Consider the following 13,946-nt stretch of genomic DNA (forward strand, 5'->3'; position numbering starts at 1 on the left):
CTAACGTTGGAGCTCCCTATAACTAATAGGCCCGCCCTCTGTTACTGTCGGGACCTTGCCGGAGAATCGGCCACTGGCCCAACAGGCGAGGCATCCTGTGGTGGCTCGGAAACGATGTCATCACCACTAGGAAGCACCCCGTACCTGTTGGAAAGGGGTAAGGCAGCTGCCACGCGGCCAGATCCCACCTTCGCCTTTCGGCCAGGCACGCGCGAGCCCACCACTGTCCGCCATTCACCCTGGAGTGATGGCTGACCGGTAAGATGCTCACTGCCGGAAGACGCAGCGACATCAGGGGTTCCATGTGATTCCAAGGCCACCGAAGTAGGCATAGGTCTCACCACAGTTGCCCCAACGCCACTACGAGCCGACGCCTGCGCCTCGAGCTCGATGAGCCTAACAGACAAAGCCTCCACCTGCCCCCGAAGAGTGGCCAATTCTCCTTACGTCCGCTCACAACAACCACAGTCCCTACACATGACTATGTTTACCCTACTCTATACGGTGACAAATTCCCAAGATAATCTTCTGATGAGCTACTCTGATAATCAAGAAACACTCACTGAAATACGAGACGCGAAAACTACGCTAGGTTTTCCCAGAAAAACTATTTAAAAGCTAAGCGCAGCAAATAAGTACAAAAACGCTTTATACAAACAGTACTCGCTGCTGCTGGTGCTCTCGCTCTGGCTGTCACAAGACAACTGCTGATTCAAGTGACTAGTGGCTAACGGCCGCGAAACAAACAAAAGACGGTTTTAGGGCGCTTTCTGTTCTAAACGATCAAGAAAACACTACATTGCCTTCTGTGAATAGTTATTGCACGTTGATATATAACATAGATCTTGGTTACATTAATGTGACTGCACTGTGTAAGTAGCATAGTTTGGCAAATGATGTATGTTTCTATTTACATATCTGTAGCTGGAAACATTTATGTAATTAGGTGTCTGTAGTGTGTACATTTATGTATTGGCAACATTCATACAATTCATATTGTCTACTGATGGGTAAATAAATATATTGTTCACACTCCTAAATTCCTGCCTGAGAAGTTTCTTTGCTCCTATCTGTTCATCTTCGGTCACTTGAAATTCAAGAGCAGTTTCAGACTTTCACATCCTACATAAGAAAATCATTGTTTTGTCCTTACTAAGTCCATCTTCTGTCCCATTTCTTCTAAAATTGTGTGTGATAGACAAACATCTTCATGTTAAAAGAAGCATCTGTCATTTCTTGGTAGAACAACATTATAATAAATGAAAAAGCATCAGTTTGCTTTTGTTCTACAGTATTGTAGAGCACACGAAACAAATATCTTCCCTGAAATTCTTGCTAATATGTAATTTCTATTGATCATACCTATAGTTCCACACTGAATAATCCCTGAATTAAAACTCCAATTAGCATCATGTAATTGAATTTACTGTCATTCAGCAGTCTCCAGAGATACCTTGTACCTCTTCACTCACGAGCACATTGGTGCATATTACTGTAGGACAAATCCTCATAATGATTACTCAGGTATTTTGTTATAGATTGTCACAATGTTAACAATAGCTGTGCACAGATTTTTTAATACTACAAGAATTTTCTTCATAGAGAATGTAATGAAACCTTAAAAAAAGGAAAATGTATTGGTGATAAAAAGCCAAGGACACTAATAACATCAAAAATGCATACAGAAGAATAAGAACAGAAAAATTATGTCTACTGAAATAACACAGAAAAAAGTTGCTTGAGTGTGGGGAAGGAATGATGAAAATAATAAATACATTGATCAGGACCAACTTCCTTCTTGGACAAAGAACTGTTGCTTCAACAAAAACAAAATTTTACAACGTATGTCAAGGACATACTTATTTACTTGCATGATATATATAAAAAATTTGTACATTTTTTACTGTAATCTATATTTGTACCTACCTTCTTGATATCGATGAAACAAAATGCTCTGTGTTCTCAGGATCAAAACTATGTTATCTGGATTTGGACCTTGGCTTGTCCATAAGCTCCGACTACACAGGAAGTCATAAGCCTTACTGACACTTTCGAAGCGTTCCTGCACATAAGCAAAATATTGAAATAAGGAGCAAGTAATGCTACATCTTAAAATCATTACTACAACTGCTAAAATGTATAATACACACCAAAACAACCCAATACTAAAGGTTTCAACAATGATTAGTTTTGAACATGATAGTAAACCTAAACAAAGTGAACTCCAAAAGAAATGCTAATACAGATAATGTTGGATGGCTGCAAAAGGAAGCTTGCCCATGGTGAGTTCTGTTTGCTGCTACATAAAATGGGATGTACTTCTGGTAACATGTATTGTGTTAGATGCTCAATCTCCATGTAGTTGTCTTGTATTTCAAAGAAGTACAGATACAAGGCCTCTGTATGTCTGAACACTTTATTCTTCACCAGGGAAGGAACTAAGTGCATAGTCATCTTTATTTTTTTAAGTGCCCTTCTTTCAATCAGTAGTTAATATGTGTGCTCTAATAATTGTAAATAATGCTATGAGTAAAAGTAACCATTCATCATGTATCTGAGGCATTGGATGTTCAACAGACACAAACAAAATGGAAAAATTAGCTGAACTTCAACATAATCTCCAGAGATAATGTGAAAGAACAGATCCTAGGGGATTAAATCCACTATTTTCAGGGTTGTTAGACTGATTAGTGACAATTCCAATAACACTTCAGACTTAGTGGTATGGTGGGGATAGCAGTGGATAGAGGGTGACATAACTGTGGATGTGCAGAGCAATATCAGCCACACTTGATACATGTATGTAGCTGCTTACCTGGAATTGTCTGTTTGGTTATTTATCACAAGCTTATGTTACATACAAAAACTGTAATCCATTAATAGCTTAAAAACATTATTGTTTTCATTCTTAAAGTACATTTCCAGCATACAAAATATAAAGCAAAATCTTTTGCCAATTATTTGAAAGCTAATTTATCATAAAACACTACTCCAACCTCCACTCTCATTGTTGCTAGTGGTGTGTGTCCCCCACATAGTATTTTACCTGAGACAGTAAGGCAAATGTATACCTTGTTCAGCTGCAATTTCTTAAAGTATTCCAGACCTATGCTTACACATCATCTGCATCCAGTCCTAGTCCCTTCCACCATCCTCAGGAGTATTATGGGTTTGCTATCCCACAGCATTATTTTTTCCAGATAGTAGGTCATATGTGTAACAAGATTAGCTGAAACCCCTGAAAGCCATCCCAGAACCTCATGGGAGAAACAGAGATAGGATCGGAAAGTTAAAAAGGAAGGGCAGGTTACACAGGCATTAAGATGAGAGTCTGGAACCTAAGTGATGTCCCTTTTTAACTTCACCCAATCTATCCCTCTTTCCTCCCTGAGGAAGTAACTAGTAGGTCAAGAAGTTAGGATTGTTTCCTGTACTTAGTATGTTTGATTGTTTCTTTTGTTTCACTGCACAAAAATTGATTTGTATGTAATTTGGGCTCCAAATAAAAATGGGTAGCCACACTCCTGGGTCCTTACATTTGGGGTCAAGGAATGGATATGGTATGGGAGGGGGGTGTCCGAGGGGAAGAAGAAAGGGAAAAAAACAATTCACGCATAAAAGTATTATTTATTTTTATCTCAAAAAAATGTTACACTGAAGTCTCTGATTAACGAACCACTTGCGATTCAATTATTAAGTTTGTTGTACTAACTCCAAACAACTAAATTTAAAACACAACTATATAAGACTTTTATGAAGCAAATAAAACGGAAAATTGAATTGTCTTATAAATGTTTATTCTTTCATAAAGTCTCTTTTTTTATGCACTGAGAACTTTCGGTGCTGCTCTTATACAGCTTGAAGCACATATTGCTTCTGTTGCTAGTTTTTTGTAAGTAATTCATTCTAATCCTCCACAAGCTTGATTATTTTGTCTAGCATATCATTCTCAAATTTCAGTTTATTCACTAGTTCCAGCGCACTAATGGAATGATTTTCATGTCACTGTGAAGGATCTGTCTTGAGGAACTTGTCAGTCATGTTCACTGGCAAAAATAGATCTGTTTTATTCAACACAAACTGTTTGATCCCTTTATGTCAATAATTTCTAGGATTTGATCAAGCCTTACTGCAATCCTTTTAATATTTTTGTCTGAAGGCTCCACCTTATGATTCAGTGCACTGACAATTTTCATCTTTAACTTACAAGGGAAATGAGAGTTAAAGAACAAAGAGGTGACAGAATCAAGATTCAGGTACCATAAATAAGTTTTGAGTTCATGTATAGCCACATGAGAGATACCATAATGGACCACGTGATTTTCATAAAGCTACAAAAGAATGCTAAAATCCATATATTGTGCCTAGTCTGCAGAATGGACTTCGACACACACACTGGCAAGGAAAATACAAATATCGAACTCAGTCAACTTCATCATGGAACACAAACATTTTCAAGGAATAATTGGCTTTCACCATTCATCTAGTGTGAGAGCCAGCCCCTGGGACATCAAAAGATACTTTGGAATCATTGGTGCTTGACATCCCTTTCTCTTATTTTACTTGTGAAGATGGAATTTTTGAGATGGTATTATCATTTGATGTTCCTGTAGATTCATCAAAATCAAATAATTAGGGATTCAACATTACTGGAACTTGACATCACCAATTCTGCAAATCGGTCTGAGAAAAAAAAATGGTAAGACAGACATGAACAATAGCAAGTTAAATGACCAAAATATCGGTGACATTAACAGCACTGACTGAATTGGGGGTTTTTCTTCCTTTTCAAATGTTTTTATGTATTAATAATCATGTCATAAATTCATAAACAACTGATTTATTGAACTGCTGAATTTCTTAACTGTTTCACTTCCACATCTTCCGAACTGCCTCTGCTCACTCAAATGATTTTTCTCTATTTCTGAAGTATCTGATAATCAACTCCATGCATGAACCCTGGCCATCTTTCCATCTGTTGGTTGGTTAAAAACAATATCTTCTTCAGCAGTAATGATATTCATAGCATTAGCATGTGTTATGTCAAAAATATCGCAATTTTTAGAGCAAAATCTGTTTCCTTCTGATTATCAAAGTCCAACAACTTCCAGCACATGTTTTAGTTCCTCTGTTGTTAACATGAAACGTGTAATTTTGGTACACAGTTTCTCAGATCCTGTGCTGTAATCCAATTTTTCCATATATACCTTCTCTCTTTTCTTAGATGGTCTCTCTCTTCGACACACAGTCAATTTATACAATTGCAAATTGCGGAAGGAAACCTTTGAAGTTAGTTTGACAGCCAGTAACTGGCTTTCAATTATTTCATGGGAGTAAAGACCAAGAAAATATATTTTCTTCCACAAATGAACTGACAATGATGACGTCATTCTAGCTATGACTGCCATCTTCATTCAAAAACATGAATGATTATTTGGACGGTTTGGGTTGTGTCATAAAAGGCAATGGCTCTGCTTGCTATGCCATCTCTCTATCTGTCTTGGTGTCACTGATCTGTCATGTCACCCAATCTTTGGTGGTGGTCTGTGACATCAGAACAATTCAATTAAAGAGACTGAAGGTAACAAACTGCCTACATTGGTCGAAGTATGAATATTTAATCAAGTTATTTTTATGAATTTTTCCCTTTTTGAATATTTGGGGGAACCTCTTCCCCTTATCCTAATGAGCCCAAATGACACACAGTTAATTTTTATATGGAATGGAACCAAAGAAGAGGATGTTGTCACTAAATGGCAATAACTGCAAACATGCATATGCTAACACTTCTACAGCTGCAGATGCACTAAAATAAACCTTGTAACTAGCAAATATTTCTACATGTTTTTGTTGATTAAGATAATTTTATTTACACATGCTCCATAATCCCAAAAATTTTTACAGAATTTTTGTTTCCATCAAATGACCATCGTTCAATAAAAATTATCAAGGAAGAACAGGAAATTCTGGACTACAAAGACAAAATATATCACTACAAGCAGAGTTGCCAACATAACAAAAAGAAATATTTTTTCCAAACAAAATATATAAAAAAACCAAAACAAAATCTATGTAATAGATAATGCTGAGCATTTCTTAATTTACAGTCTTAGAATGTCAACAAATGAATCTACCAACTTACCCTCCCTTCTGGGTTCTTATCGGGGTGATACTGTTGGGCAAGTTTGTAATACGCTTTCCTAACCATAGACTCATCATGGTGCTTTCCCCTTGGCAGATCTAATGCTTCATACGCATCATCAATTGACATAACAGGTGGCTTTTTTTCCACTTCTTTCTTCCAAGCTTCTAGTACATCCTTCAAAAGCTTCACCTGCAGAAGAGTTACTTTCATTAGTTGAAAAAAAATTATCACTCTGGTGGCATAAATCAGTTTTTCCTCATCTCTTATTTTAATAAAATTTTATTTAGCACCGTCTTAAAATTAAACTTGCATCAAAAATGTCCATAATCTAGCTTTAAAAACGAAAGTTGAAAGAGAATAAGGACTAACTGCTGAGCTGCACTGTAGGGAATTAAATTGCTGTTATATCTAAATCGTTCTTGTTTGAGTGACTGTAAATAGGTTCTTACATCTACAGTACAAGGTGGGCAAACAACAACTGGCCCCATTAATGAACATCACAGAAGATGCCGCCATAATGTCAATGCAGAGATGTGCTCAATTTATCAAACTGCGAGAAACACACAGCAGCTCTGCCTGATTGATAGAAACAATAGCATTCTCAATGTTGTGTTTTAGCTCTTTAGGCATGTTAAGATTATTTGAGTACACCACACCCTCCAATTTGCCACACAGGAAAAGTCACAGGAAGAGAGATTAGGTGACTAAGGTGGCCAGGAGATTGCACTTCCTGCTAAGTGTCCTCTCCTCACCAAACAAACTCAACTCGTGGACTTGTGATACGGTTCTCAAGGCAATTTGTGCTGTTGCTCCATCTTGCTGAAAATATACACACAGTCATTCATCTTCTGTGAGTTGACCCACATAAGGATTCAAAAGTTTCTGGACATAATAGCAAGCATTAACAGTCTGGAGAAAGAATTGTGTTGTTTAGCAGATGCCAGACATAGCGCACAAAACGCCCATCTTGAGACAAAGCAACATCTCTTCAAAGTACTGATGGAAATTTTCTTATGCATAATGGCATGTGTTCTGTGAGTTCATGTAACCAGGCAAGCTGAACCAAGACTCTTTTGAAGAAATAAAACACTGGGGGTCCAAAAGTCCTGACTCCACTTGATCCAAGGACCACAAGCAGAAATCAACATGTGAAAGTTGTTCAAGACACTAACTCCTGCACACCAGTAAATTTCGTAAGAATAGAGATGCAGGTCCTGTTCAGCAATGTTTTGACATCACGATCTCTTAATTCCCACTTGCAGAGACAAATGGCGTTTAGATTTTGTCGGACTTTGTTCCTGGCTTTCCGTCACTCAAGCAATATTTTCTGATGTTCAAAAGTCTTTTCTGACAGTAATGATTTTTATTCACTACATGACAAGTTTTGAGCAATTTTGCCAGTAAGTTTTGCATTGCATACTTTGCTGGAGGTTTTGCCAAAATACTGCCAGTCTTAAGCTCTTCTGCAAACATTTTTTTGGCTATTTTCTATGAATTGTGCTTCACATAATGGTCAACAATGGACACCAGCCGTTTTATTGTAAGCACCAATTTTTGTTGCATTCTGCTGGTCACTAAACATGTCTGCTCATCTTGTTCAAATGTAATGACACAACAAAGTCCTCAGACACAGAGCACATGGGATACACGCATGTGCCGACATGAGACGGCAACTGATTAGTGCACTGAAATAATTATTTCCTGTATTTTCTGTGATTGTTCATTAACAAGGTCAGTGCCACATCAGTCTCACAAATATTTTCCAGGCCAGTTTTATTTTGCCATCCTTTTATTGTTTACACTGTCAAATTAACTGTATTTTGTTGTGTACACCTGTAAAGAACTATATTGAGGAAAACAGTAACTCTTATTGAAAAAACAGTCTTGAAATCAACATTATTTCTTCAACACTTTACCAAACTGCTGCTAAAATCCAGGAATTGGGGACGAAAAAATTGAAGAAAGAAACACTAGTATTCTAACAACTAGTTAATATCTCACAATATTGACAATAAAAATAAGAAATCCTGCACAGACAATTCTTGGGATATTGTTAACAAATCATAAAATTTTTAATACAAAAAACTGTCATACTTTCACATCAACTGTAATACCATGAATTCTCTACTTTCTGGATTGATGATCAGGCGTGGAAGATACTTTCCTTTTCTTCAATCATCTTCAAATTGTATCCAGTAAATTGCTGCACTAATGAACTAGCTGTCGAATAAGCAATTTGCTGCTTGTGTTACAACTGACTGTTTCTAAGATACTATGAGGGATGTTCAGCAATTTATGCAAGATTTTTTCCTCAGATAATTGCAGTTGAAAAAATGCGGAACTTCCTGTGGGACATGGTGGAATAATCCCGTTTCACCCCCTATAGTTTCACTAAGTTCTGACTGGTGGCAGCGCTATACATAGCCTTCAAAATGGCATCTATAAAGGAGGTATGTTCCAAGCAGAGAGCTGTTACTGGGTAGAAAACCAGAATAAAGGCACTTCTAGATTGTCTACAGAGACCTGACAGTGAACAAAACCATTGTGAGTCATCGGGTGACGCAACTGTCCTCAGCGCAACAAGGTGGCGCAAACCTGTCTGATGTCACACTTGCCAGCTGGCCACACACAGCTGTTACTTCTGCAATGTTGGAACATGCGGACACTCTCATTGGATGTGACTGATGGATCACAATCAAATACCTCACTGCACAACTGGACGTCTCTGTTGGTAGTGCTGACACACTCGTCCACCAGGTGGGGTATTCAAAGGTGTGTGCCCATAGGGTTCCTCACTGCCTAGCAGTAGACCATAAAGAGCAGTGAAGGACCATTTTACAGACTTGCTTGAAAGTTACGAGGCTGATCATAACAATCTTTGATCTATAATTATTACAGGTCATGAAATATGATTCATCACTTTGGATCTCAAGCAATATGGCAGTCCATGGAATGGTGCCACACCACCCCTCCTCCGAAGAAAAAGTTCAAAGAGGCACCTCTAGCGGAAAAGTCATGGCAATGGTCTCCTAGGACTTTGAAGGTGTTTTTCTGTTTGGTGTCCTCCCTTATGGTGCAATGACCAACTCTGAAATGTGTTGTGCTAGCCTCAGGACATTGATAAAACAACTTTAGCATGTTCATTGCCACCAAAATGCATCAAACTTCTCCTTCACTGTGACAAAGCAAGACTGTGCACCCCAGAGGAGCTCAAGAAACTTCACTGTATTGTTCTTTCTCTCTACCCTACAACCTGGATCTCACACTTTCCACCTTCCATCTGTTTGGCTCAATGAAGGACGCACTCCAAGGGAAGCAGAAAGCGGATGATAAGGAGGTTACTGATGTAGCAAGACGGCTCTGAAGTGACCATATGTGGTACCATGCAGGCATACAGACCCTCCCAGTAAGGTATAGTAAGGCCTTTAATGGAAATTATGCTGAAAAATAGGTGTGCTACTCACCAAATGGTGGTGCCTGTACCAAGAGATGGTGTTCTGACCAATATGAAAAACTTATCATCCGATTTTTCGGTACCTATCGGTGTAAAAATTTGATTTTTGCACATCTTACAGTCTGATATTTTCACATGATAAAGAATTTAATTTCTTTTTGTTATCCATCATACTTACCACACTGCATGAAACTAAGCAAAATATTACATGAAATTTTAAAGAGTTCGCAGAGGTAAAAACACCCTGCATAAACTTTGCATATGGTTGATTTTAGCTCATCCAGTGCAGTGAATGAGATGTACATGGTGATTATAATTAAAGTTAAACTTTCAAACCACTGCAGAAACACCACCACTGCTCAGAATGACATCAAATTGCAACAGAATATTATCGGAGAATGGGTAAAACATATGGCAGAAGAAAAATAAATAGTTATAAAATGTAGCAATAGATGGCGCTGTAAGCATCATAATTTAATAGTGGTCTACTACATGATGCAGTAAACCCACACCACAAAGTGACCGTTTCAGGATGAAGTGGTGTTGGTTGATTTGCATGTGGATTTTCCGCTGGCCATGTTCAACAATTCTGTGTACTGACAAGATGTCAGATGGAAGTAGGTTTTGTCTGTCCACAAAACCTTCCACAGTCAATCATTTTCCACTTCCATGCAAGCAAGAAATTCTAAAGCACAGCTCTCTCTTGCTGGCAGGTCAGCAGGAAGCAACATGCATTGCTGTGTCCACTACTTCTAATGATGTTGAATCAATTCGTTTCCTCCCTCTAGCAGGTTGCACACCAAAAGAACCTGTCTTTTCAAATTTCTGAATCATTTTCTCCAGACCCACAGCAGTCATTGGACCAAGCCTTCTTTCAAACCCTTCCGTGTCTAGAACTTCTGCAGAGAGATGGGTGCACAGTCATCATTCGAGAATGATCCTGCTTTGAGACAGTGATGGTGAACGTCACAGATGCGAAAGGAGGAAAAGCCACATAGCCGTGTACTGGGCATGTTTATACCAACTTCAATGGGTTGTGCGCATGACAGGTGTTTTCGTTTACATATTCTGACACATACAGCACCATCTAGTGATCAATTTTCACAGTATTTTTTTTCTTCTGCCATATTGCCCCCTTCTCCGATAAAATTCCATTGCAAGTTGACATCATACTGACCAGTGGTGTTATTTCTACAGTGTTTTGAAAGTTTAACTTTAATTATAATCACCTTGTAGATAAAATATCAAGATTTTATTTAAAACTGGAGCAGAAGGACATCTCATTCCATTCTTGAGTTACTGTGTTTATATACAAAGGACGGTCACATGTGACCCACACATTCACGTCCTTGTGCATTGCGAACTGTTTTGTCATTACCATCATCACACCACACAAATGATTCAATATATTGAAATGTGGTTTTTCTGGAAATGACAGCACACAATGAGGCACATTTGTTGCATGATAAACACTCAAGACATTTTTATTCATGGAGATACGGAAGTAACTCGTCCGCAGTAGTGACAGGTCGGCAGCTCAGGATGCATTCAGATGTCCGCAGTACTGCAGGAAAATCCAAGTGACTCACATATACCCGTCCCCAAGACCTGAGGAATGGTGTAGCAGGATGCATATACACACCCAAAGTGGTGGAAGCATTTACATTATGTATGAATGTGAGCCTTTGCGTCACTTGGTAACAAACAATAGTAGCCTCAAACAATTCTATACAACAATGAGTGAATTAAACTGATGGAAGTACATTACACTATTGAAGTAATATAGTTGCCATTCAACTTCACAGTGGTCCTAACATGAATCTCCCTGCCAACTCTCCCTCTCACTCTCCCAGCCCTCCTCCCACCGTCTTTACTCACACCACCACCACCACCACCACCACCACCACCACCACCAGTGTGGTTTCAATATAGACCATTCCCAATTCATTCTTAAATGGATTTTAAGGGTAACTTGTCTGGATTGGAAAAAAAAATCTGTATGCAAAATCTGTTAAGATGCGCAGATAAGGCAAAAATTTGTAATCAGTTATCTTTTAAAACTTAAGCAGAACTCTTAGAAAGATTACAAGGCATGGTGCATTTATTACCTGAAACCACACAAATTACTAAACTGTAGTAACAATGCACTTCTTATCTTCATCAGCCTATCTTCACTGTTAAGTTTCATTTTTCTATGTTTGTGAATATAGGTAAATTGCATCAACACAGATACAGGTGTAGATGGTAGATTTGTGCATGGCCATACCATCTAGCAGTAGTCATAATAATTAACTGAAGAATATACACCTGATGTGGACAGTGGTGTAAGCTACTATCCCCTAGCAATAGTTAAGCTCATTGGACAAAAAATTAGTCATCTCAGTGGGTACACAAGGGTGAGTTGTTAAGCATTTGCAGATGGCTTAGCAGTTGAGTCACGTGCTCAACCGCTCATGCACTGCCTCACTATATGCATAAGGAAGTAGTGATCAGAGACACATTTATGTTTGAAGCAACCATTGTACATATAAGTGGGTAAAGGTAAGGATGTGACAGAGTGACAAATGAGGGCAATCATGTTTAGCTGTGCCAGTGGCCATACAGTGTAGGAAGTTGCTGGATTTGTTGGTGTTTCACAGGGGATGGCGTCACACACATGGCCACAAAACACAATGTCAGAATTGTGGCCTGAAAAACATCCTGACAGAGAGAAACCACAGATGCATTTTACTGCTTATGAATTAAAATTGCTTCCAAACCCCCAGGACTCGTCACAGGAAGTGGATCAAGGTCCATCCCTACATGACAGTGATATAACATTGTGGTAGGGACTGCATGCAATAAAGATTTGGAGTCCTTCATCTTGCAAGAGGCCACTGCTAGCACAGGCACATAAAGTCGCACATCTTCAGTGGGCTAGAAATAAGCAAACATGGACAGCAGCTGACTGGCAGAATGTAATGAGACATGAAAAATCATTTTCTGGATACATTCAAATAACGCAAGTTGTTGAATTTACTGAAAGCCAAATGAATCATTTAGTTCTGAACGTGTGCAAGATCAGCTTCAAGTTGGAGGTAGGTCTGTCATGTTTTGGGGGTGTTTTTCTTGTCAAGAATTGGGTCTGTACACTGAAGTGACCACTAACATGAAAGCATGTTTATGGAAACAATCTCAATGATCGAGTGTTGCCTTTCAGTCAACATCTACATGATTAGTAGGCTATTGATGCTCCTACTTTTCAAGATGACAACAGCTGAGTTCATCAAGTGGCATTTATGCCGCATTGGGGCCCACTTTTATTAGTACATTACATTATAGGGAGCAGTGTACAAAGTGAAGCTACATCAGTAGCTCACACCATGTGACGCCAGATGGTGGTGGTGGTGGTGGTGGTGGTGGTTAGTGTTTTAACGTCCCGTCGACAACGAGGTCATTAGAGACGGAGCGCAAGCTCGGGTTAGGGAAGGATTGGGAAGGAAATCGGCCATGCCCTTTCAAAGGAACCATCCCGGCATTTGCCTGAAACGATTTAGGGAAATCACGGAAAACCGAAATCAGGATGGCCGGAGACGGGATTGAACCGTCGTCCTCCCGAATGCGAGTCCAGTGTGCTACCACTGCGCCACCTCGCTCGGTACGCCAGATGGTCACGTGGTGTAGGAACACTGGACATTCAGGAGGCTTCCTATGCTGGAGCAAGGGGGAGTAACTGTTCAGAAAAGCTGTACATCAATCACAGATTGCTTTTACAGATTTACCACTAAATTTTAACTTCCAACCATACCAGTGGTCTTGCTTGTACTGAGAATGATTACTTAATATTTTACAACTTTAATAATTTTTATGGGGAAAGTTAGGAATTTTAATTAAGATGAACTTATATTACATCTTGAAATAGACCAATCAGAAGCGAGCAGAAGCAGGCAGGTAAGAAACTGTGTTTAAGCATCTGCAGGAGTCGCGATCAGGGCTTAAAGATGCAAAGACGTGTTGTAACTGATAGGACACTGAGTGACACTGAAATGTTTCATATATTACAAGAAGATATATAAACTAAATGTTAAAGCATATTGCGTGCAATGTGACTTTATCCATGGTATTCAGGAAATTCCAGGTTTCAAAATTTATTTTTACTGGCTCCATGTGTCGGCAGGTTTATCATGGCAAAGTCTGAATAAATTTGGAGAGGTATTTGTGGTATTCTAAGTATGTCTGTCCCTTTTTTTTAAGCTTAGTCACAATCTGTAATCTGATTTTGCATCACTGTTTGTCCTTGCGCCATTCAATAAAGGAGCAATGAAATCGCGACCTGCTGAGAAGAAGAAGAATGCAATGGGGACATCA

The 13,946-nt window shown here is 38.9% G+C and overlaps 1 protein-coding gene across 1 annotated transcript in view; it reads right to left on the reverse strand.

The window, feature by feature from the left end:
- Positions 1-13,946, reverse strand: part of LOC126483610 (dnaJ homolog subfamily C member 13) — a 380,828-nt gene that overhangs the window by 153,436 nt on the left and 213,446 nt on the right. Inside the window, exons 22-23 of the mRNA XM_050106649.1 lie at positions 6,143-6,334; positions 1,927-2,062 (exon numbers count right to left, since the gene is read on the reverse strand). Of these exons, the coding sequence (XP_049962606.1) occupies positions 1,927-2,062; positions 6,143-6,334 (328 nt within the window). The remainder of the gene's footprint in view (positions 1-1,926; positions 2,063-6,142; positions 6,335-13,946) is intronic.

The sequence above is a fragment of the Schistocerca serialis genome, chromosome 6 (assembly GCF_023864345.2).
Source record: "Schistocerca serialis cubense isolate TAMUIC-IGC-003099 chromosome 6, iqSchSeri2.2, whole genome shotgun sequence".
NCBI lineage: Eukaryota > Metazoa > Arthropoda > Insecta > Orthoptera > Acrididae > Schistocerca > Schistocerca serialis.